The sequence below is a fragment of the Patiria miniata genome, unplaced genomic scaffold, assembly GCF_015706575.1.
Source record: "Patiria miniata isolate m_02_andy unplaced genomic scaffold, ASM1570657v1 HiC_scaffold_1, whole genome shotgun sequence".
Lineage (NCBI taxonomy): Eukaryota > Metazoa > Echinodermata > Asteroidea > Valvatida > Asterinidae > Patiria > Patiria miniata.
In genome coordinates, this window is record NW_024037047.1 from 34825718 (window position 1) to 34852612 (window position 26895).

Below are 26895 nucleotides of genomic sequence, written 5' to 3' on the forward strand. Positions count from 1 at the left end.
TATGTGCCATCCAGTTTCTTAACCATGGTTTTTGTCAGAGTCCATGCCTCACAGCCATATAGGAGGATTGTCTCCACTGTTGCTTGAAAGAGTTTGAGCTTTAAGGGCTTGGGCATTGAAGATGCCCATATCTTTCCCATGTCGTACAAGTCCTGTTCGAGTAACCCCTGGTTCAGACAGGCGTTCCTGCGTCGCGCCAAACCAAAAAGATTAGGAACGACTTAAATCAACCCAAATAATTTTTGGTTTCAGACAGGCAAACTTAATACTCTGGAGTATTGTGCACAAACAAACACACGATCTTAGCAACAAGCCGACATTGCGCAGCGCCATCGATGCATATGGGCTGCGAGCGCATTCCTTCACTAAACGCCTGGCCGTGTATGAAGAATACGTATGAATGACGCTGATAGACTTTTCAGAGTGTGCTGCGCACATATCGAAGACAGCTAGCACGCCATGTGCGCTCGCGCCCTCTTTTGCACGTCACGTCATGTACGAACATTTATTTTTCAAGACTGCACGATGCCTGTACCATATGGATACTGGAAATTTCGGTTTTTCGCAAAAAAAAAATGTATTGTGTGTTGTATAGGGACGAAAGAGCTACGTACATAAAGACGAGTTTGAAAGAGGATCAATTCTACAAAAAGAAAACTTTCAAATTTTAAAGCTACAGTCCATCATTTGTAATTTGTGCATTTTGTTCGTTTGAAGCAACAAAAGAGTTCAAAATCTAATGAAGGATACTGAGCAACTAACCTGATGAAGTTTCAGCTAAGCTTCAGCTGTACATTCCGAGAAAAACAGCATTCTAAGATCCCAATTTCAAATCAAAAGTTACTGATTCATGTTTTGAATTGTTTTGAATTGCAGCTATACGCGACGTCGCGCACTGATCCGACGAATGACAACAACCGCGCGCGCGTGTGCGTCGTTCCAATACTTTTGCGCGCTGCGCTGAATAACAAAACGAACTACTAATTTAAATTTTCCTATGGTGCTTCTTAAGAATCACCGTTGGAAATGCCTTCTTTCGTTGATTACTTCAAAATGACAGCTTCCCAGAAAGAATAATTTCACAGGGAGTTTAGTCCCCTTACTATCTTTCAACCAAGTTTGTTTTTCAACAATAATTACACCAGTTACTGTTCGGATGGCTGCAAATGATGGACTCTAGCTTTAAGCACAGCGTCGCGCGTTAAACACATCGACTGCAGTCTTAATTTATGAAGGTAACTACTGAAATACATTTACATACATTTGCATTGAGTTTGGCTCATGACTAGAGCGAAGTCTGAAATCAAGCCGCTCCCAAGTCATTTTGAACGAATCCGACAGTCAATCTTTCACCATCTGGCGCGTCTAGTCGCTCCTAAAAGGCGCTCCTAAAAAAGCAGCGACTTCCTGTCAGCTTAATTACATTACCGCTTGGTCCGTTACAAATTTTGGTGGCAGCGGTGGGATTGAGTAAACTAAAGGCCATTGTAAGTGCCTGGAAGCTATACCTATGCAAAGTTGGTCTTCCCCAGAGTGGGGCATGTAGTCAAATAAAAGTTGCATTAACCTAATTTGTAAGAGTATTAAATAATAGTTGCATTAACCTAATTTGTAAAAGTATTAAACCAAACAAAATTACACTCTTTCAAACAGACAACCTCACCCAGGGTTCGAAGTTAGTGGAAACCCGTTAGTCAAATGCTAGTCAAAACAGCAGCGGGCTTGTTAAACTATTCCTTAAGTAGCCCGGCTGGTGAGCCAAAAATTATTGGGCTACAGCACAGATGAAAGGACAGGAAGAAATAAATCATTCAATTCAGAAAGCAAACCTGTATCAATTTGTGTCTTATTTCTTTACCTGTTTAGGGTTAAACTATTAGATCTGTTTATCAAAAACACTGACAAGATTGCCTCAGGATACACATTTTACATGTACATGTATGCACATTGTTGTTTATTAGGACACTCTATAAAAGGAAAGCATGTGCGCTAGTGAAACAGCCCTCAGGCTAGTTACGAGCCTGTTTCAGTAGCCCAGCTGGCTAGTGAAACAAATAGTTGAGGTCAAACTCTGCCTCACCTCCATAGGGCCAAAGTCAATTCCTTTTGAGGACACGTAGTTATCGAGATAGTTCCAGTTGAAGTTCTCCAGCATGTAGGGTTGGAAGTTAACGCTAGATGGCTGATAGCCAGAGTTGTGAGCCGACCATAGCTGATAGGTGTAGTAGACTGGACGAGAAATAGTCAGATGCCTACAATATGTGAAATGAGCAAAATCAAATCAATCACTCTCAGAATCAGAATAAGCTGCAGTAATCTGCAAGCGAAATTACAAGGTTAAGAGCTCTTGGGTTTTCAAGAAGACTATTTCATTTTGTTAAACTGTTTCTGACATGATCACACATAATTGCTAATAAGCTACAATTTAGTCTACATTTGCACAAAAAGTACAGGTTTTCCTACATCAAATTTGTTGAAATGTCATATTTATTATTCCTCAAGTTAAAATTTCCTTTTCCGAATTCATATAAAGCATCTCCAAATTTGGGCAACAGAGAAGAAAAGACGAAAAATCATCTTTCCATTTTCCATCTATTTTTACAGAAAAATTAGTTTAAAACCCATGAGCCATATCATTGCCTATATAGTCCATCATTTGTAATTTGTGCATTTTGTTCATTTGAAGCAACAAAACAGCTCAAAATCTAAAGAAGGGTACTGCACAACTAACCTGCTGAAGTTTCAGCTCAGCTTCAGCTGTATATTCCGAGAAAAACAGCATTTAGGATCTCAATTTCAAATCAAAAGTTGCTGAATCATGTTTTAAATTGGGCCTGAATTCAGCGTCCGTGACACGTTCTCACTGAGCCGATTGCAGCTACGCGATGTCGCGCACTGATCTGACGAAATATAGCAACTGCGCGCCCATGTGCGTCGTGTCAATGCTTGCGCGCACTTCGCTGAATAAAGAAACGAACTACTAACGGAAATTTCCAATGGTGCGTCCTAAGACGCACCGTTGGAAAGGCCTTCTTTCGCTGAATACCTCAAAATGACAGCTTGCCAGAAAGAATAATTTCACAGGAAGTTTAGTCCCCTTACTGTCTTTCAACCAAGTATGTTTTTCAACAATAATTACGCCAGTTACTTTTTGGATAGCTGCAAATGATGGACTATAGCTTTAAATCAAGTCATTACACCAATGGTGCTACAACTGTGTATTAACCCTTTTTTGAGATTGTACAATAAATTTTACAAAGAACCTCCGGAATCCTCCAAATTACTGTACAGGAACCACATGGCACATTCTGTTGTAAAGAATGGACGAGGAACTGTAGATTCATGCTAAGTTCGCCTCGTAAATTCTTGCACAACTCTACTGTTCCGAGTCACAAAAATAGAGAACTTGTATTTCATGGGGCATTGAGCACCTCCTTTCCTCCGATCTAAAATAAAATCCTCCAAAGCCTCCCAGTGGATTTGGAGGGATGTGGAAGAAGAAAACATCTGGCCTTACCTTGGTTTGTACACAGTAACCGAGATTGCTCTTTGGTGAGGATGGAGTACCAGTTTGTGGAAGATGCGACCAATACTGAGTACGTACTCATGCTGGAATGAACAATAACCAAGAAAAAACTAGATTTTGGAAAATAGTCAAATTGGCCACAAAATACGTAACAATTATGCTGAGTACATACTGAGGATCACATGGGAATGCATCCACAAAAGCACCATTCTGGTTACCAAAGTGTGTTGGCAGAAAAGGTTCCAGACCAGTAAATAGACTGCCATAGACCTCAATGGTACTTATGCACACTTCCCAAAATTATTAACAATACTCACAACTCTCCATGGTGTTCAAGACAGGCATCAAATTAAAGCTTATTTCATTTTGTTTTCTTATTTTCTCTGTTCAATTTTTTTTAGGGGTAATCTGATAACTTTTGGGAGGAATTTGCATCCGGAGATGATCACCCCTAAAAAATAGTCAAAATCGCCATTTTGAAAAATGATGCCTACGCTCCATTGCAAAATAGAGCGCTTTTTGTGCCTAATTTCATTTAAATTTCACACAAATGCAAACTAAGAGTCTTGTGCACGGCTTCCACCCTGCTTTTTTCACAAACCCTCAAATTCATGGCCCACAAAATGCTCTAATACTGAAGAATTTGAGGGCATGCAAATCGTGATTTGGCAATTTTGGGCCTATTTACTGGTCTGGACCCAGAAGAGCCATACAAAAACAGCGCCACCTAGTGTCAGATAGTGTTAAATCTCATGCACCCTGTATGGACAGTGCACCCTGACGTCAGATGTACAACCACCAAATCTGACTGTTTGACGTCCTGGCATGTCAGTGAATATCAGAAAAGGATTTCTCTTTGAATTACTGCCTGCTGTGGTTCTATCAGAACATTTGTGATAACACCACCAATACATGTACATATTGCTTTGACAATGCCCATGATGTAGATGTGGCTTTGTACAGGGCCCCTACATTTGTTGTACATACAAAACATTTTGTAGAGCCCTAATATTCATGTAAATTTCACTTGACGAAAATGCTTTGCAAACCCTACCTTGTTTGGATCTGTGACCAGGATGTCTTTACTTCGGCGACCTTGTACGATGGATAAAAAGGATTTGGGAACTACAACCATTTGGAATCCCTGAATGAATGATAAGAGACACTTATCTTGTATGCTGAGATGGGTATTCTCTCAAATATTACACTATAATACATTTCAGAGAAAATAATACATCAAAAAATGTATCAACATTGTATTACCATCATTACAATGATTGCGGCCATGTTTTTAGTTTGTTGCCACAATAACTAGTTTTCACACAGACTCAATACTTCTCACTTAAAATACAGTTGGCCTCGTGACCTTTCAACTTTTTTCAATATTTTAACATGCACGAATAGGCTCTGAACTTATTCCACTTGTTTACAAACTAAAGAACAACAAGGCCAAGCACTGTTATCTTCAAGCAAACTTGTATACTCGATCCTGATTGGTTGATCCATGGCAACAACAGTGTGATATTATACCATATCGCCGGTCCATATCGCATCCTGCATATTGACCTTTTAACAATTGTCGACTGCTCCTGCTATGGGTCCCAAGGGTGTTCAAAACATTATATCCCACATCACAGCAGTTTGACAATTGTTTGGTTAAGCCTCTGTCTTGGATTCTTTGGATTGTGATGTAACAATCACGAAAAAAAAACGGCAGTAGACACAACAATCATGACAATCGAATGTCAACTCACATGCATGTCGCGTGCTCGAAACAGCTGATCGTCTGCTAGTTCGCTGCTCCCACTCATGTGTGAAAACATGGCGAAAATAGCATGGGTACCAACGATACTTGTAGCATTTCATACCGTACGTACTGTACGTACAATGTCATAGCACACTCCCTATGGGATATCACGTACATGTAGGTGATATCCCACAGGGAGTGTGCCATGACTTTTTATAAACTTAACATGTGATCATTCTAGGCCAATGAAAATACAGTATTCAAGACAGAGGTATAACAATCCAAGATGCGAGCGACATTCCCGCTGACAGACGCACACAGACGCACTACATTATTTCGCGTTCCACTCGCACTCGCAGGATAACTTATATTGTCAGGCTCATATCAACCATTACAAATTCAGAAACTCTTCTGGTGTACGTTTCCTCATGTACACATATGTGATATGAAGTCAGGTCACCAGTCTACCCAACCAACCTGCATCAGTCGTTGTGATATAATCTCCTGAAAGACGCCCTCGCCTGTCTGTCTCTGTCCCCCTGCTGCCTCATCGTGGTCATCTGCTAGAAGCTCGTAATTGTTCTCCATGAACTGTTTCTCGACGGTCAGGCTATCTGGGTAGTAGTCAGTGGTAATAGGGAAACAGGCAGTGGCTGTCAACGATTTCCAGTCCATTCCTGGCAAGAAAACAATGTCAGCCTGTCATTCGGGGAAACCAAAAGTATTCTCAATCTATAATTGTTCCAAACTGTCCGGCAGTTTCAAAATCTTATCTGTTGCTGGTAGTGTTAAGTATTACTTCCTAAACCAGATAATTTGTTTTATTTTAACTTTTTCCCTCTTTGTGTGAATAAGATACCAAATTAAGCTATAAAGCAAGCGAACATTGATTAGTACTGTATCAATACAAGTGGCTCATGTGATCACCCCATTGCTCCATTTTGTTCAGTTGCTCCATTTTGTTCAGTTAAATTACTAGAGCGCTAACTCCTCATTCTTGCGCGCGGAGACGCTTTGAAGCCATGCTGGGCGCAGACATTTTGAACTCATGTGCGTGTTTGTGGAACATAATGAAATGAGATGGATTGATTTGAAAGTGTACTATAAATGCAACGCAAAACATGCGCAAACAACTTAAGCGTGTCATGATAGTTAAAAAAACGTCACAGCAAAAAGCATCTGCAGCGGAGGGATGCGCACGCGTTGCGCTGTTTGCGTAGAGCAAAATGACACGCTCATTTGCTGATGGTGCGTTTCGGTTTTGGGCGTATTGGCTTCGATAACGCACCGGTATGGAATACAAATGCAGATATGCAAATAGGCGTACAAAATACGTACACAATTTCTAGTTCTTCATAGTTTGTGTACACACATGGATGCGCCCATCAGGCATTACTTTGTACATTGTACATTGAGTTAGCGCACTAGTAATTTAATATAGCTCTTTGGTTAAAAGGCACAATAAGTAGATGGAAAATCCCTCCATCAAACAAATTAGCAGGTTAAAATAAGTACCCTTTCGATCAAAAAAACAAAACTTTTCGGTCCACGAGAGTAAAAAATTATACATTTCCAACAATTTTGTTCAACAGAACACCCCTCTTGCTATATAATGGTAAGGCCCTCTGGCAAACAACTCCTTATATGGAGATTGCTGCGTACTGTGTGATGTGGCGCACAACGCAGATGTACCAAAGTAGGGTGAATCTAGGACTTTGAAATACCGACTCACTGCTAGTACTGTACATGTCTACGTGTGGATTGTGAAGGCTTAACCAGAAATGGGTAAACTGTCTTAGGCATTTAGGAATGCAAAATAAAATCCTTGTTTTCATGGAACAGCCTCATTCGTCAACTTGTGCCTAAACACTCGCAGCCATGACAGTTGGTTGCTATGCCGTCCTGCTAAACTTTTTCCTCTGCGACAATCACTAAGTATTCCTCTAACAACTATGACTCCCACGAGTAATACTGGTACCTGTCTGTATAAAAGGAGTCCATTCTTGTTCGCCTGTGACACCCCAAACTCCACTGGTACTTCGCATCAACGTCCTGAATGAATCACTAGCAGGACTGGTCCTTGAACCTCCATCATAACGGGCCCCTATCAAGAGAAACATCTTACAGCCATGTATCGTTTATCACTGGACAACAGAGTTTGGTAACACCACTGGAATGGAATTGCATATCGGGAAGAAAGAAATTCGGATTTAGCTTTTCACTTCAGTTATTTAACCCTAACCCCTTGGGTATTTTTACAAGAAAGTACCCTGAATCTGCCAAAATCCATCAATTTTGTCATGCAAAAAAATATTGGTGTCCTGAGTCCATCAGAATCCACCAGTGAGTTCATCAGAATCCAACCGTGTAGTACATACATAACGAGGTACATCACTGATTGGGGGAAATATTGACTACACAGGAAGCAGAAAAGACAAGATTTGAAGGTTTACATAGTGAAGGGTAATAATAAGATAAGTTGTTTGCGGTAGCACCAAAAGAACCGGAGGGTACTCAACGTTTCGGACAGTCTCCTGATGACAAGCCGAGCACACTGTCCTAAACGTTGCGTAGCCTCCAGTTCTTTTCAAAACCACACAAAGTCACAAAACAGATTTTGCCACATGGAAGCAGAAAAATAAAACATAAATATATAAATTCTTGTTTACCAGTGTCGGGTAAGTTGCCACTCTGTCGGTGAGTTATAGTCGGTCTGGATGCTATGATGTGCTGAGCTGGGTTACCAGACCCAGATCCCTCACTACCCAGACTAGATGCGCTGCCGGATTTGGGAATGCCACTGACGGCTGGAGGGGCCAGTCTTGGAGGGGCAGGACCATGCCTAGAGGGAGAGGGTAAGAGTCTAGATATTGGACTGAGCTGTCTAGGAGAGGCTGGGTGATTGGCAGGTGCTGAGATGGATTCTGAGAGACCCGCTGGGGTGCAGGAGGGATGCATGTCTGTGTCTCCTTCGCTGGTAGTCCATCGACGATGATGGGGCTGCATAGTCTCTCCTGATGGACCTAAAGAGATGAGACACATTCGCTGTCTTAAATACTGTAAAGAGGAATTTCAAATAAACATCCACGCCAAGGCTCTCTGTGTTAACTGTGGTAAGCCATTGTTTATAATACTAAAAATAATAATAATAATAATGTATCCAAAAAATATACCATTAGGGAGACATTGCCATAGACTTGTGCACAACTAATATCCAACTTTCCTGACCCCTAACCCCAATTTCCCTTATCCTACCCCACGAATTTCGGTATTGTTACTAACTGGACCATGAGCAATCGATCTAGCCTATTGCGACGATAACATTTTGCCTCTAAATAGGAGCTGAGGCATTAGCGAGACATTGAAATGTCTCCCAAATTCCACGTCTCCCAAAGGTGAACCTCCCACGCTAAAGTGTCTCCCAAATGGTATCATTTGCAATAGTAATAATAATAATCGGCATACTTGCATCAAACAAATTGGCACATGGCACAGTGTGCAAAGTGTGAAGGGCATGCACTGTGCTTACGCAAAAAAAAAATTTCAAGTCCAGTACAGAATCTCACAAAGGCTACACTGAAATCCGATTTATTAACTTGTTGGCTTATTGGTACAATAAGACTGTACTTTTACAGCTTTTAGGATGCCATTCTTCTCTGAAGCTCTTGTGAGTAGTCACAAAGTGTCATCATCTTTTTACATGTGTTACTTTCAATTGAATACTTTACTTTAAGCACCGTCAATATATCGATATTACTCGATTATTTTATATAATTCTATTAAATTCCATTCTAATAAAGTGCTATTGGGGATCAAATCCCCAATAGCACTTTTTAAAATCATATCAAAATATCGACATTTTCGTCAGATTATCTTCAAAATAAATATCCCGTTTGTGTTTTTACTTTGAGTTTAATGTTTGCTGTCTAATGAAATAAAACTTGGCGGCAACTTGTGCTTGTGACTCAAAAATAAAAATACCAAAATGCCAAAATCGCTAAAGGCCAAGCGGCGTCGCTTTGTGCTCTGCGTTCGCTGGAATTCGCGGTCTCCCCCAATGTAAAAACCTCATAAGAAAACGCCCGTTCTGGACAAACTCTCAGTGCTGAGATTTGTTTTAAAAAGTTTGAGCAATATGCTCCAGAGAAAGCCGTGGAAAATTGGGACTTAAGTTAAAAAAAAAATTACAATAAAAATAGAATTTAAAGTGTCAACTTTATGGTCTCTACCGGTAACTTTTACATGGGATAATCGATATATAGAATTTTCTCGATATTGGATTTCCGATATATTGATTATTGAAAATTCTGATATCATTTAACATAAAATGACTGTTCTTTCAACAAACACACAGTACCTGGTGGAAAGGTATGAGTCCATCTCCTCCTATTTGATGTCAGTCGAATGGCCATGGTGGATGGAGCAAATGGATTGATCAGGGTCCGATACACAAACTGATGATTTGGACTGCCAGACGCAAGATTATGGATGGCGTTAGCACTACCAACAATCACATCCGTGAAGTTCACTGGCGTGTTACTGGATCGGTGCTCGGTAATATGTGCATCCCCAACACTACGGCTGATAGAGGCTAACAACACACATAAATTTGAACAGGTGATCAAGAACTGTTGGGTTAAGTGTCAATTGATGACCGTTATAACAATTTGCACTTTCGTAGTCATGGATGATCGTGCACTACTGATTTGAAAACAAAAGCTAAGAATATCTTTTGCCAGGTTTTAGGCCGATCCGGTTTTGAGATACTATAAATTTTCAAATAAAAAAGTCCCTGTTGACTGTGCTGAAAGGATAGACAAGCACCCGATTCATGAAACACATCATACCTTATGAAGCATCGCAGCGCTGCGATGCATCGTATCCCTACGACGTGTCGCAGCTTAGATGCATTTCACAAAACACGTTGTAAGTGCGATGCATCGTAGGTGTATTTATAGCACAATTCGGTGACTGTTTTATGTATTTATTCAGCGCACAGTAAATAGTCGTCCGATATTCTCCTCTCGAAAATTTTTAAAATGTAAAACAAAATGGCAGACATATGATGCAATTTTAAAGGAAAACTCTCTCTCAGTGGACTGTAGAGCTACTTTGAAATTTCAACTGCAATATTCCAGGCTAATTCATAGTTATTTAATGAATTTTCTATTTACAACTTTCCACACAATGTCTCGGTATTACAATCTTGTTTATGTGATGTTTATGGCATAAAACTTGCTCAGAAAAGGATGCTTCTTATTTTGTGATGACCAACAGATACGTTGTAACTTGCGACATGTTTTAAGCCGTTGTCAAGGAGCTGAAGATGCGTTCAACACATCAGAATTTTCATGAAATAGATCATACGACATGTCACAAGTTGCGACGTGTTACACATTGCAACTCAGGTTGCGACGCGTCGCTGCGCTTTGTGAAATTGGGTGCAGGAGGTACACATGTTGTAGGTGCACTAATTGCATACATTGTTGGTTCTTGAAGAAATACATCTTGTCCATGACCATTTTTGTCCATTTTTTTTCAACATTTCAAAACTAGTTTCCCATACCAACATGATATTAGGCCACAAAAAATAATACTTCTGCTTCCGGTTACCCGACCGACCCTATTTTTAGGCTGCGACCCTAAAAATGTTATCAGCAATTCCAAAAAATAAATAAAATAATGATTGAATAAATAAAAATAAAAACCTGTTGTCTTTTCTGTCTTCACAAAATACCTCTCAACAACCCCTTTGCGTCAAAAAAATGCTTGTATTTATTTGTTTTCTTACTTACATTCGCTATTTTTTTCAAAAGAAACCTCCGTTATTTTTACAACTTTTTTTTCTTTGCAATTCGATGTCACGGTGACTATAATCACGTGCGTAAACCTAGCTCAATGCAGCGACGACTGGTTCCCGCCACGCCGCACAGGGGCTAATTTAGAAGACATGATGAAAATGCGGTAACCAGTCTGTCATGGCTATGCGATCGATAGCGCTAGCATGGCTATGCATTGGGCACGTGCACTGTCAACTGGTCGGATTCGACATCGTAAAAATGCCAAGAAAACACCGATGGAGAAAGAACATTTTTGCAAGTTAATTCACAGAATTGATCTAGCTTGTCTGTGTATGCATTTTCCGTGTTCAAAAGTTCATTTTGATATCGCACTACTCGTATTTGGAGTGATACATGCAGCGTGTTTCCCGAAATTTTCGACCGTAAAATGAGGTCTGTTGGCCGCGCGCCACACATGCACAGTGCATCACACACTTCGGAGTTTTGGCCAGCTTCCTGTCTTGACTAGCGTTGTGCATATGATGCGAACGGCCTGAATTTTCCATTATTTTTTACAAATTATCGAACGTAAATATATTGACAATAATTAAGGTAGGTTTTATTTACTTTTTGTGGCCATTTTGTGTATAGCTTTCGTAGTGCAATGGAAATAGTTCAGGCTAAAACTTCGCATATAATTGAATACCCCATTCAATCTGCATAAAAACAATTGGCAAAAAAAAAAATTTCCGACCGACCGACCCTATTTTTTAAAGGCATGTAATCGGAAGCAGAAGTATTTTTTTTTCGGCCTAAGTAAGATATTTATGGAAAGCTGACAAGTGTTGCTTAATGCCAATACTAACTCATTATTTTTGATTACTTTTTATATTGGCCTGGTATAAACTGACAAAACAAAAATGATTCAATGCAATAAATAACTATATTTCTGAATTTTTTTGAAAAACTTATATGACTGACTCACTTTCTTGAAGCAATCTGGCAGCTGCCGTTACAGAAACAGAGGGAGCAACGAGATTTGGCCGCTCTGGAATGGGAATAGCGGTTGATGATGTTGATTGGGATACCAAGGGATGGTTGTGTGAATCGGTGGGTTCAGTGTTGAAGGTCACAATGCCAGTGACCTTTGACTCCTTCAACTTCTTGCTGGGTTGACATGGGGATTCCTCCTAATAAATCAATGCATACATTTCTAACAAAAGTTAAAAACCAGAAAGAAAGGAATGTGCCATCTTCTGTTCCTGCAAAGAGTCTGTAATCCTCTTAGATTAACGTTAACTCCCTAGCATAATTTACTAGGTACCATACCCATCCTGGCAAATTCCAACACCATATGGGAAACTGCACACACATGTTTTTGACTTTGATTCTGGAGGTGTGCCAACCCAATGTAAAAGACTGTCAGTTTAGGGGTACTGTACCCATCCAGACAGATTCCAACAAAACATGCCGTTGGGATTTGATGGGTTGGGGTTAAAATAAGCCAATTAGGTATCCTAAGATTCAACAATATTCTTTCAGGATAAACAATCCTCCATACCGTTGACAAATTATAGAGCGTACTAACAACTAAAAAAGAAATCTCTTATTTTGCCTGAGGTATACATTTTTCTTGAACTTTTTTGACTGTGTTTGTTGGCAATATTATTTACACTCAAAGTTTTGTGCAAACAGTATTCCATCTTCATCTTGATTAAGAATGTAAAAATTTAAATCTACATTTGGCTGTTAATATCCTCATAGACATTTATCTCAAGCATTAATTACATTTAGGCAGCAACTAGGAATATTTTAAAGAGGTTGTGGAATGCTCGAAGACATTTCCGTCATTTTTCGGGTATATGTAGCCTAAGGTGTGATGAAATAAAAACGACTATTGTTTCTGTCATAAAATGAGTACAAAGGGTACTTTTGAGAGCTGTTTTTCAAGTCCTGTCATGCCTGTTTCGACCCGAACGTGCAATTTGTGTAAAAGTCGTCGTTGCGGGCAGCAAACAAAAAACAGTAAATCGTGACGTAATAAACAGGACTCCCGATGCAGAGTAGCATAAACGAGTCCTGTTTATTACGTCACGATTTACTGTGTTTTGTTTGCTGCCCGCAACGACGACTTTTACACAAATTGCACGTTCGGGTCGAAACAGGACCTGAAAAATAGCTCTCAAAAGTACCCTTTGTACTCATTTCATGACAGAAACAATTGTCGTTTTTATTTCATCACACCTTAGGCTACATATACCAAAAAAATGACGGGAATGTCTCCGAGCATTCCACAACCTCTTTAATCAATCACTTACCTTGGATCTTGGCTTCTGGGCAGCATTGTGGGTTGACTTTGATGGCCTTATGGAAAATGGGGTTCTGTAGGATACGGGGTTGGATATCAATGAAAATGTAAGTATGCATGAGTTGTAATATTCAAGCAATACTACCAACTGGTTTCAAGTACTTGTATCCAATTAACACAAAACAAGATTCAAGTACACTATGTGCATATTCATGAATCCAATGCACTTCTTAGGTGGAGTACATCATTTGTAATTTGTGCATCCTGTTCATTTTAAGCAACAAAAGTGCTCAAAATCTAAAGAAGGGTGCTGAACAACTAACCCTATGAAGTTTTAGCTCAATGAATACTGTGTATTCTGAGAAAACAATACTGTAGGATCTCCATTTCAAATCAATTCATGTTTTGAATTGCACCCGAATTCAGCGTCTAGGATAATTTCTCATTCAGCCGAGTGCAGGTACGCGATCTCATGCACTGAACCGACTAATTATAGCAACCACGCACGTGTGTGCGTTGTGTCAACGCTTGAGCACGGTTTGCAGAATTAAAAATTAACTACCCATGGAAATTTCCAAAAATGCGTCTTTAGACGCATCGCTGGAAATGGCCTTCTTTCATTGATTTCTTCAAAATGATAGCTTGCCAGAAAGAATAATTTCACAGGAACTTTAGTCCCATTACTATCTATGTGCATCCCCAACACTACACTACGGATTTTCAACAACAATTTTGTCAGTTACTTTTTGGATAGCTGCAAATGATGGACTGTGCCTTTAAACACATGTAGCTAAATATCCAGCATGATGTGCATAATTACTCCTAGCTCGTACATCAGCTCCAAGACTACCAAAAGACTTCTCCATCTTCATAGCCCCCCCCCCCCATCCCACCCCACCCCCAACAACAACAAAAAATGATGATAATTATTAACTTTATGAGTAATTTTGGGACAGGAATAAGTACAGCATGGTAGTTTTATTGTAGTCTGCAAAGTTGTTGTTTTCCATTATTCTGACCTTGGTTTTGGTGAAGCATAGCTAGGAACTTTGAAGACTTCAGCATCGTACTCCTCAAACATGTAATCCTCATCCTGATGAGACTGCTTGAAGTGACTCATGTTCTTATCTTCCGGTAGAGGGGGAAGATGAGGTATGGATGACGGAGTGCTGTCTGCTGATTCCTGAGAGAAAAATGAACTCGTCAAACTTAGAATTGTTGAATGTTTCACCAACTGGTAATAAAAGGTAAAGGTAAAGGTCCCATAGCCATTACTGGCCGTTGGGGCAGTGGGATGTTAGAGGTCCACTATGTCTTGGGTGCGGCATATGAGTGGCGGTGCCCAGTCCTCTCCTCTCGCCGTCTTACCTTCCCTGAACGAATCAGGTACCCATTTTACTGTTGGGCCGTCAGAGAGAGTTTACCAGTTTTTGGTCTGAATGGGATTCGGACCGCCAACCTTCCACTCCGTAGCTCCACGCTCTAACTGCTCGGCTACGAGGCCCCGAGACTGGCTACGAGACTGGTGATAGCACCTGTTCTAATTGAGTACACAGGCTGGTGTCACTTAGTCTGACTATAATCATTTCACTCCTAACGAATGTGTGATACCTGTGTTCATGCAAAGTTTATGTGAACCAGCACGCAAGCCAATCAAGGCTGACATGAGCCTGAACTTACAATGTAACCCTCCATTAGAATGAATCAATGCGAGAAGCTGCCTTGATGTGTTGGCTGGTCTCTGATTTCAGGTACAAAATTAAGGCAAATAACAGCCATTCATAAATACCTAAGACAGTTTACCCATTCCCACTGGTCGAGAGCCCGTCGCGTGGTCAGTCTTAAACGGATGATAAAAACATGTCTGGCTGGTCTTAAACACTTTTCCCAGTGTCATATGAAAGCTGGATTCCTATGAAATCCGGTGCCTTTTACCGTTTTATTGGTTTTGAACATTCACAATCCTAACATGAGCAATACTACCAGTGAGTCAGTATTTCACAGTCCTAAATTCACAACGCACTCACCACAACTGCATCTGTGCGTCATCGCACAGTACGCGTGACGTGCGCGCAAATCTCCATAAAAGGAGTTGTTTACATCTTACTCGCGAGCTGGACACTCTATTATATAGCTAGAGGGGTGTTTTGAAAAACAGAAAGTAAACTTGTTGAACCAAATCGTTGGAAATGTTTCATTTTTTGCTGGTTTTGACTTTGCCTTGGGTAATTATCAGCATTCCAGACTCCGACCAGTCTTAAACATAGTGTTTAACACCTCCCAAGCACACATTTATTCCCTTAATAAAATTAAATAAACCACTTTGAACAGATTCAAGTTCAGGGTTTGTAAAGTAAGTTGTCCGACTGCCCTGGACAACGAAAAATATTTTGTTGGACATCCAGAATGTCCAGGTTGCCAGCCTGTTTGGAAACAACAATTTCTCTCCAAAATTCACAAACTTTTCATAACATCTTTTCTTGTTCATGAACATGTCCTGCAAGGTTATGAACGTTGAAGAATAAGGTGGTAGTTGCAGGATAACTTTCTCAATCCCATCAGGTCCCTACATCAAACTTGCTGGTAAAGTGTTGTGAGTTTAATTAACCCTAACTCCCTAGCATGATTTACTAGGAACCATACCCATCCTGACAAATTCCAAAACCATATGGGAAACTGTACACACATATTTCTGACTTTGTTTCTGGAGGTGTGCCAACCCAATGTAAAAGACTGTCAGTTTAGGGGTACTGTACCCATCCTGACAGATTCCAACAATACATGCTGTTGGGGATTGATGGGTTGAGTTCTGTTATATTAGGGTTAAGGGAATAAATGTGTGCTTTGGAGTTATTAAACACTATGTTTAAGACTGATTGGAGTCTGGATGCTGATAATTACCAGAGCCGGTAAAATTATCAGCATCCAAACTCCAACCCGTCTTAATCATAGTGTTTAATACCGACCAATACCTTTTCGGTCAAAAAATCTAAACTATTTTGTCCAAGAGTCAAAACAAGTCAAAAATTAATAATTTCCAACAATTTTGTTCAGCAATTTTACTTCATGTTTTTCGAAACAACCCTCTAGTTATATAATTGAGCTCGCGAGTAAGATGTAAACAACTCCTTCTATGAGCATTCAACCAATACAACGGCAAAAGGCACGGGATTTCATAGGAGTCCAAATCTCATGTGACATTGGAAAAGGGTTTAAGACCAGCCAGCCATGTCTTTATCAAAGTTACGGGCTCTTGACCAATGGGAATGGGTAAACTGTCTTGGGTATTTATGACTATGTGTTAAAAACTTTAGCTACATGTTGGTGAATGCACAAATGTGACCTGTTCTATCAAAAGCAGACAATTCTGGGCAAAGGTTGAAATTAAGATAGGGCCAAAACACGCTGTGGAGGTGATTTTTTTTTCGATTTTCAAATTTTTGCATATTTGTAATCCTGAACATGTTTAAAATATACTATAAAAGTTTGAAACCCTAATTTGAACTCTAAATAAAGTATTTTTGATGATTTGTTAAGGTATATCAGTTAACGAAATTACTGTTTTGTGACGTTTGTGGCCATTTTCTCCATTTTCTACTTTTCGACACAATGAACTTCAAAATAGCATAACTCTGCCCAGGAATGACCGGTTCCAAAAATTAAACCACCTTATAAAAGGGGGGAAAAAAATATTTTAACAATATGCAAAAATCTCATTTTTGGCCTTTTGTCCAGAAAAGTCTGATTTTGACAGAACAGGTCACAAATGGCAAATGATGTACTCTACCTTTAACTTGTAGCGAATATTATTGTTTGAACCCTGAGTTGAGCAGCAAGGTTTTAGGAGTTTTTAACACACAGCCAAAAACTCCTGACAAAAGTCACTGAACAGAGAACTTAAAAAAAATATGGGGCAAACATTGACAAAATGCTGGTTTTTTTTTTTAAAGCAAACCTTCTTCTCAGCTAGTTTGATCCGAGGGGTGAAGCTGGAGTAGATATGGCATTTTTCTCGCTGTCCCTGGGCTGTGTAGAAGCTGTAATTCAACCAATGAGGAATGCTGTAGTCACGGACGGAGGGATGAGTGCTGGTACTCTGGAACTAGTAACCAGTGAATACAAAGACATATTTAGAAATTAAAACCCCTTTCAGGTACCAGCAAAGACATTTTTACAATATTGAACAATGTCACTTTGTTGTAGGCCAATGTGTCAATATTGAATTGAATAAATAAATGTTTTGCTGAGCATACAGAAAATATTTTCTTACAGGGGCCAATTTCAAGGCGCTGCTTAGCACAAAAATTTGCTTAGCACGAAAATAGGTTGTCTTATAAAAGTAGGTTACCAGCCAAAACTCCATGTGATTTTCATGCTAAGCAAATAACAGCTGAATACTTATCACGAACAATATACATGACAAGAAGTTTTGGCTGGTTAACTTACTTTTATAAGCCAGGCTATTTTTGTGCTAAGCAAATTTTTGTGCTTAGCAGCGCCGTGAAATTGGGCCCTGGTCTTCAGCCAAATATTCAAGCAATACATTTACCCGAACTGTTAGAATACTATCAAACAAATTTTGTGTCAACATTTAGACTTTGGACTTTTACCCAAACCCAGATTTGCAAATGTGCTATATACAGCTTTCAATTCAAATGTTACCGATACTGTAAAGATTGAAAAGATACATGTACCTGTAGGTGAAGTCTAGATTGTTCAATGTTTAACCCTTACTTCCTAGTGTCTTTTACTAAGGACTGGACCAAGTCCACCAAAATCTATCAATGACCCTGCGTTACATAATGCTTTAGGACCAAATCTGCTAAAATTTTTCAAATTTACGGTTGACAAAATATGGCCCATTTACAGTAGACAACTTGAGCTAATCTGTTATAGACTGGGGCATAGCATTCTGCTGCCTTACAAAAAAACACCATATTGATAAAAAGGAAAAAAAAGGGCAAACATACACTCCAATCATACGCTTACGAAACTATTGACTGGAAAAAACTAACAATTTCAAATGTCCCGTGCCGCGAATTTGTTGAACATCTCCCAAAATGTACTGAGAAAAATGAACTCTCTGTGGCAAACTCTTGGTGGCGCACTGCATTGTGAATCGCCTGAATTGGAACCATCAATGCTCTGAATCCAATATAATCCACACGAGGTTTTGCAATGTGGTGGATTCAGAAATGTATAACCAGCTACCGGTACTGTTACAAACATGGGGGCTGATGTCCCACTACTGCACAAATAGGCAACTGGTTTACTGAGCAGTGACGGGTTTTGGCATTACAAAGCGATAGAGCAAAAAATGCATGCAAGGGCTCAATTTCCAGGCCCTGCTAACCACAGAATTCTGTGCTTACAATTACCATTTTCTGCTTACCCTCCAGCAGAAAAAAATTGTGCTAACCATGTAAGCACAGAATCCTTAGTTACGGGATGTATGCATGCGCAGAAGCCAAAATTCTGTGAAATACATGTACCGGTACGCTTAAAGAGAACATAGAACATTTGTTTTTTCTGCAATTTTCAGAAATGGATGGATTTTGGGGGTTAGTATTTTATACCAAATATTGTTACACTGATTTGTTTGAAGTTTTGTGTTCCTAGATGCCGGAAAAAACAAGACAAACAATCATGTTTTTTAGTCTGGTTCCCTTAAATAGAAATGGAGCAATTTATAGACGTCGGGGAATTGTAAGGTTAGGGACCCAGTCTAGAACTTAAGGCTTGTACCCGTTCATATATGTGAAATTGATTGCAAACAAAATTCAGACTAACTAAATATGGTAATTTGGAGACGGTATTTGAAAAAAAGCCAGCTTCTTTCAAACGCTGGTCGGCCGGCCAGCGTTGGAAATTATGACACTTTTCTTGAAAATGTCAGCTTACAGGTGCCATGATTTTACAGGACGCTTTAGACTGCCATTCACTAACAGTCCAGTAAGGTGTTTCATTATAATTTGGTAGTTTTGTTTTTTGATGTTTGCAAATGTTGTAATTCCCTTTAACCGTAAGCACGGCATTTTCTGCTACAGTAAACAGGGATTTTTCGCTAACGGTAAGCAGAGCAATGAAAGTGGGCCCAGGTTACAACATAAACCCACCAATGCTCTAATAAATGAGGTAATAACTGAGGTAATAACTGAATGTCATGATGGAAAGAAAGGGAAGTAAATATCTCACCCGTAGGAGGGGTACAGCATGCAATGGCTGCTCAGCCATACAAACCAAGTCACTGCCAATACCTGTCAGGATCAGGAAGACACACCGGTGGACAAACGGGGTAAGGGAAGGGGAGAAATATCAACCACTACGAGAGGGATTTAGCCAAAAACTATCTAAAGAATGAAAGGTTTGTGAAAACACCATGTGGAAATAATTTCTCAAACTAAGAGAATGGTCCTGAAAAGAACCAGAGGTAATACCTCTGGTTCTTTTCAGAACCATTCTCTTAGTTTGAGAAATTTCTGAAACTAAGAGAATGGTTCTGAAAAGAACTAGAGGTAACCATTCTCTTAGTTTGAGAAATTTCTGAAACTAAGAGAATGGTTCTGAAAAGAACTAGAGGTTACCATTCTCTTAGTTTGAGAAATTACTCAAACTAAGAGAATGGTTCTGAAAAGAACTAGAGGTAACCATTCTCTTAGTTTGAGAAATTTCCCAAACTAAGAGAATGGTTCTGAAAAGAACTAGAGGTAACCATTCTCTTAGTTTGAGAAATTATTCCCACATGGTGTTTCCGCAAACCTTTCATTCAGTAGTATCTCCACATGCAAGGCCTAACATTTTACTTATCTAAAGCAATACATGGGTAGAGTCGGTAGACAAGGAGAGGAAATGGAATATGGTTCAGATCATCAAATTAGGAGTAAATTCAAGGGATATGGATCTGCAGAAAGAAACACAGATTGGAATGTTGTCCCTCTGCAACTTCCTATACTGCTAATACACATCATATCTATATGTAATAAGATCATGCCAAAAGACTATCTAAAGCCTAAGCACACAATGCACAGGTTACAAATAAAGGCAGATTTAGGCAGGATCTCTGGAATGCTTTGCCTCGGTATGCCTTGTGCTCACACAATAAAGTTAAAGGTTTGTGCATCAGATTTGTAGTTGTGCATATTTCCTCTGGCACGCGAATAAACTTGTGCACATATGCAATATGTCCTAAACATGGCGCTGTAGCTCACTGGCCATGTCTGCGATGAGTACAGATCGTGCACAAGAAACTGTATATTGTGCTGTGTAGCATGTGCACATACTACACAACAGGAACGTATATTGCACAACAGGAACATATATACTAGAGCAAGTTCCCATGAAAGTAGCTCTAAAGTGTCTTTCAAATGCAGTAATATATTTGTTAAGGCTGCAAAGGACATGATAATATATATGGAAGAGATTATAAATGTTTCAGTAACTCATTCTCATTTTGATAAAATAACAGGCAAACAACAGCAAATGACGGCTGCATGTTAGACTCAGGCATGCAACTGGGAATTTAGGAGAAAAAGAGGAAATTCCAAACCACACAAAACTTTGTAGGGTGTTTTTCAATTTGTAATACCTTATTTATGTGAAGTAAAAAAAGGGGAAAACAGTGGATCTGATGAAAAGTTGCATGCCTGTCGGCTTAATACTTTATTTGCTGTGTCTGCATCTTAACCCAATTTTGAGTTATACCACTTTTTCAGATATCAGCGAAGACGTGGGAGAGGATAACAATTGGAGCAAAATAGCACATGCCCATAAGAGTCAAATGTCCATGATTACACACACATCCTACCAGTAAGTTTGCAGTGCACTGTCTAAAGCCTGGCACACATCAGAGCTATCTGCTTCGCCAAAAGTCATTCGTGGCCGATGGCGTATGCAGATAACTCCCGTGTGCGGGCAGTTTTACCAAAGATTTTGGTCATTCGTGACGCTGCGCCAAATATCTAACGTGTTTTGATAATTCTAGTCACTCGTGCCCAAAGTCTTACCGTGTGCGGTGAACGAAAGCTATCTGCTTTCGGCTTGCGTGTTGAGCGCATGCGTGCTTCCTCCTCCCTTGTGGACATTTCCGATTCAGAGAAATCACTGGGCGCAGCCATTTTGCCTTCTTACGTCATATGACAGAAGCACACAGTTTTGGTCAAACTGACCGCACACAGTTTTGGTAAAACTGACCGCACACAGTTTTGGTAAAACTGACCACACACAGTTTTGGTAAAACTGACCGCACACGGGAGCTATCTGCTTACGCATTGGCCACGAATGACTTTTGGCGAAGCAGATACAAAATGTAGCTCTCGTGTGCGCCAGGCTTAAAGCCTTACCATTGTCAATCATTCTCTGCTTGGTAATCTTGTAGAGCTCCCTGTCAACTTCAAAGACCCCTGCTCCTGGGGTAACAATCACCACTACCTGACCAGTACGGTCAAAGTTGCGATTGATGTAATGCTTGTCAAAAACTGCCCAGGAAAACAAAAGATGAATGTAAACAGTTGTGTATCAACTCTCAAATCAATTTTTTTTATATTAATGGTAAATTGCTTGTTCTTCAACTCTGGGATGAATAAAATAGACAGGACTGACTTCACAGTTTAGACTTCGAGTCTCCAACAGCCAAAGGCTTACAATACTGAAGTTTTGTCTTCAGTCTCTTTGTCGTGGTCATTTTAATAAGTCTCTCTGTTGTGCTCATGCTTAGTTGTCTTGTCCACTGTTAGTCTGTTTATCTGTCTGTCTAGTGTGTGTTTCCCAATCTGTTTGTGTAAGTCTTTTCTAAGTCTCTTTGTCGTGGTCGTTTATTAGTCTCTTTATCGTGGTCGTCTCGCTGTTTGCTTTGATTGATGTGCTGTGTCTGTTTGTTTTTATCTGCCTGTTTTAGACAATTTAATTCATGTACACTTTTTTTTTACTTTCTTGTATAATTATAGATTGTTTGTTAAATTTTAACTGGTTTATTTGCATTTCTGTGAAGTGCCTTGAATGCTTGAGCATCAATTTTTGACGGATTTGGCGCTAAACAAGAATTAGTTATTAGTCATGTTAGTATTATTATGAAGCTGGGACCAGGGCCAAATGGCAAAGACCTGCTAAGCAGATACATCTTGCTCAGCTAATTTTTGAGTTCAGCAAAAATCAACTGAGAACCAGTCCCAATGTACAGGGTGAATAAAAAAACGCAGTTTTGAACATAAGGCCCCAAAAAAAAGTCTCCGGTTTCTGGTATGCGCGCCCATCGCCGTAGCCATGCGCGTCGGCAAAATGAAACAGGTTTTTTTTCAATGAAAGATGACGTCTCAAAACTGCCAAACTCACTGGTTTGACTGGAATCCTGCTGCTGCACAATTTTAACGTGTTTTTAGATTGGGTTATGGTCGAGAATAAGCTTTATGTGGCCTCTCTGGACTCCCATATATTTGCACTAAGTTTAGTCGGGCACCATTTGCAGTCATCAGCCGACATTTGAAGCAAAAAAATCAGGTAAAAAAAAAAAGCCGAGTCGCCGCACCGCTTTTTGGGCAAGCTCCATACCAGAAACCGGAGACTTTTTTTTTGGGCCTAAACACTGTTTTAAAGTTCGGTCCAAGGATCACAAAAAAAAACGAAAGTGTTCTTTCAGCAAAATGGGACAAACGCATGCATGCCTATGATAATTGTTTTCGTTTTGCTGAAAGAACACTTACCCTATTTTGTGATCCGTAGACAGAGCTTTAAAATGGTGGTTGTGTTCAAAACTCCGTAACTTGAAAAGTACTTGAGTGATTTGAACGGTTCATGTACTAAAAGAAAGCTTAATGACTGGATTTTTATATCCTAGATTTTAAAAGTGCTACCTGGGCAAAACTTCATTCATAAACTGGTCCTGCCACTTGGGTTTCTTCTTCTTTTTTTTTTTACTTAATCTGTACACATGGCATGGCGTGTTTTCACCAAGCAAATACATGCATCTTCCTTCCAAAGCAGATGTTTGTGTTTAGCAGTTCCATAAAACTGTCCCCTGAAGCTCAAGCCGTTCCTTAATAAATTGCCTTGAAGTGTCTAATGATAAGCAATAGCTACAGCATGCAACTAATGAACCTTAAAAGCCCGAGTCATATTTATAGCTCACAGAATGGCTTCAGGCAATTACTGAAATATAGCCGGGGCTTCTTAAAAGCTCTTTTAAATCAAGCAACAGGCAAATGTTAGGATGCTCAATTAATTCCAATTAAGGCACGCACAATTTCTTCTGCACTCCTCGTTAAATGTACATGCTTCATTAATAACTCAATATCAGTTTTGAGTTTTGTAAGTGCAAGATTTGCAAGATAGATTATCTTTTTTCCCCTTTTTTTAACAGCCCATCGTTAGTTCTTCACTGAAGAGTAGCATTTTGTTCAATCATGCACTCACCGTTCAGCGTTAGATTAAGAGCTTCTAGAAAATTGCCCTCGGCAGCATTGGAGATGTAGCCACTAGGACGCTGGCGCCCTTCTTGTGGGGAACCTGCCAAAACATAATGATTTAACTATCACAAACACAGCCGACGCCTGGAGTATTTGCATTCAAAATTAAAGAGAACATGTGCATTATACTTCCTTTGTAATATGTTTCTGCAAATATCTACCCAGCATCATCAATCGTTTTTACCTCTGCGACTCAAAATGTTCTAATTAGTTCGGGCTGACTGAAATTTATTAAAGGATGCTGATGATTGTTTTTATTTTGCATTGGAAAAAAAACAAGGTGATCCACGGTTCACATGTGTCGCCTTTGGTCGTGGTCGATCCCTATATGTTTGGTGTTCTTATTCTTGTACAAGCTGCTCATTTTCTGTTGAGGAAATGATTGGCTCCTGGAATGTATTTGTTTCTATGAAACAATAGCATTGTCACATCTTTTCCATCACGAGTTATGACCTCAATTGACCCCTGGATGACCTTTGACATGACATCGTCAAAACAACATCATCAGCCCTAAACCTTGTTAGTGAACACCCTTTCATCTGTCGAAGAAGTCAAATATTGTGCATTTTTAAACAATGACCTCAAATGACCCCTATATGACGTTTGACCTCCAATTTCGGAAAACCTATCATGAACCCCCACCCAAGGATCACTCATCCAAGCTACATTAAAATCCATCAAATTCTGTAGACAGAGAAATATTTGAAACATATTTGAACAATGACCTCTAATGACCCCTACATGACCTTTGACCTCAGTAATCCCATGAAGAATTGTGCCTTCTCACCCAAGGGTCACTGCATCCAAGTTTCATCAAAATCCATGGAAACATGAAGAAGTTATTCATTGTTTTTCCAAAAATTTAACCTAAACTTTAAAGCTATAGTCAATCATTTGCAGCCATCCGAAAAGTAACTGGCGTAATTATTGTTGAAAAACATACTTGGTTGAAAGAAAGTAAGGGGACTAAACTCCCTGTGAAATTATTCTTTCTGGCAAGCTGTCATTTTGAAGTAATCAATGAAAGAAGGCCTTTCCAACGGTGCGTCTTAAGACGCACCGTAGGAAAATTTAAATTAGTACATGTAGTTCCTTTTGTTATTTGGCGAAGCGCGCGCAAGCATTGGCACAATGCACACGCGCGCGCGGTTGCTATAATTCGTCGCATCAGTGCGCGACATCGCGTATTGCTGCAATCGGCTCAGTGAGAACGCGTCTTGGACACTGAATTCAGGCCCAATTCAAAACATGATTCAGCAACTTTTGATTTGAAATTGAGATCCTAGAATGCTGTTTTTCCCGGAATATATAGCTGAAGCTGAGCTGAAACTTCATCAGGTTAGTTGTTCAGTATCCTTCATTAGATTTTGAACACTTTTGTTGCTGCAAACGAACAAAATGCACAAATTACAAATGATGGACTATATCTTTAACATACCGGTACATCCGGGGATACGGTCATACAGGGATACAGAATTTAGGACTGGTAAGTGTTCCCCAAAACTTTGTTTTAGACGACACAAACATTGAATTCAATAGGCCAGGACCTAGCTCTACTGTGGCTATTTGAATGTTACTTTTTTACTGACTTTTTTCTTGACAATAATGTGACACAAAAGAACTCTTTTCACACAAAAAGTAACTCCAAAAGTTTGTTAACCTCTGCTTGTATAAATCTTTCCACTTCATTTTCCAAACCACAGAACTTTTTGAAAAACACTCCACAAAAAAAACAATGTGCATCAGACATGCTGTTTTTAAACCTAAGAACAGACCCTCATATTCAAGGTATTTGATGACACATTCCCATTATCAAATTTCTTTGGGATGCTGTTCAGGTATTTCTCCATGAATGCTTTTTATTTCCCTAAGAGGTTCAAAGTAAACGTAATACAGCAGTTTCACAACAGGTAATACTATTACAATAGCTCCTAGTGAATCTATGTGATGAAATCTATGAGGTACATGTACACTGAGTGTTCTATTCACTGTACAGGGACCGATTTCAGTTTTGGAAAGAGTATTAAACTCGTCCTAACAATGTCGTTGGGAGGGCACATCTTTTCAGGACAGTTTTTCTTAACTTTACATACATGTTCGGTAACAGGTTTTTTTTGTTTACTTTTGCCCCTCCGTGGGCACCCCTTGCTAATGAGATATTTTTTACTTAATTGTTATCCAAAATTTAAAATAACATACGATCGGTCTAAGGTCGTCTCATGATTACAAGCATAGATTTGTATATCGACTCAAAATCAGTGCATTGTCCTTCATTAAAGGCGAGTTTCAGCCTAGGCGTAAATTTTTGCCGCAGTTTCGAAGCTAATTTTAACGCAAGAAGAGCAAAACCACTGTAGAAACAGTTATGAAAAGATTTCTGACACACGGGTACCGGTAGTTTTAAAGGTATAGTCCATCATTTGTAATTTGTGCATTTTGTTCGTTTAAAGCAACAAAAGTGCTCAAAATCTAAAGAAGGGTACTAAACAACTAACCTGATGAAGTTTCAGCTCAACTTCAGCTGTATATTCCGAGAAAAACAGCATTCTAGGATCTCAATTTCAAATCAAAAGTTGCTGAATCATGTTTTGAATTGGGCCTGGATTCAGCGTCCGAGACACGTTCTCACTGAGCCGAATGCAGCTACGCGATGTCGCACACCGATCCGACAAATAATAGCAACCGCACGCGCGTGTGGGTCATGTCAACGCTTGCGCGCGCTTCGCCAAATAAAAAAAACTACTAACGGATATTTCCAACGGTGCTTCTTAAGACGCACCGTTGGAAAGGCCTTCTTTCGTTGATTTCTTCAAAGTGACAGCTTGCCAGAAAGAATAATTTCACAGGGAGTTTAGTTCCCTTACTATCTTTCAACCAAGTATGTTTTTCAACAATAATTACGCCAGTTACTTTTGGGATAGCTGCAAATGATGGACTCTGGCTTTAATAATAATTTATTTCTAACTTATAAAATTTAATTATAGGCCCACACCTACATAATAACATTCCGAGTTCTTGAAATAGAGGGATGAAACCGGGGAAAGACTCGGCCAGTCATAATTAAGGGTATTAATTTA

General features: G+C 39.6%; 1 protein-coding gene across 2 annotated transcripts in view; it reads right to left on the reverse strand.

Moving 5' to 3' along the window:
• LOC119729183 (GATOR complex protein DEPDC5-like) overlaps nt 1–26895 on the reverse strand; it is a 70086-nt gene that overhangs the window by 19212 nt on the left and 23979 nt on the right. For both annotated transcript variants that reach the window (XM_038201734.1, XM_038201725.1), the window contains exons 9-22: nt 23766–23858; nt 21701–21835; nt 19557–19618; nt 17317–17463; nt 14381–14544; nt 13372–13435; nt 12039–12243; nt 9631–9864; nt 7943–8296; nt 7252–7377; nt 5751–5950; nt 4581–4670; nt 3518–3609; nt 2081–2252 (exon numbers count right to left, since the gene is read on the reverse strand). In XM_038201734.1, the coding sequence (XP_038057662.1) occupies nt 2081–2252; nt 3518–3609; nt 4581–4670; nt 5751–5950; nt 7252–7377; nt 7943–8296; nt 9631–9864; nt 12039–12243; nt 13372–13435; nt 14381–14544; nt 17317–17463; nt 19557–19618; nt 21701–21835; nt 23766–23858 (2138 nt within the window). The remainder of the gene's footprint in view (nt 1–2080; nt 2253–3517; nt 3610–4580; nt 4671–5750; nt 5951–7251; nt 7378–7942; nt 8297–9630; nt 9865–12038; nt 12244–13371; nt 13436–14380; nt 14545–17316; nt 17464–19556; nt 19619–21700; nt 21836–23765; nt 23859–26895) is intronic.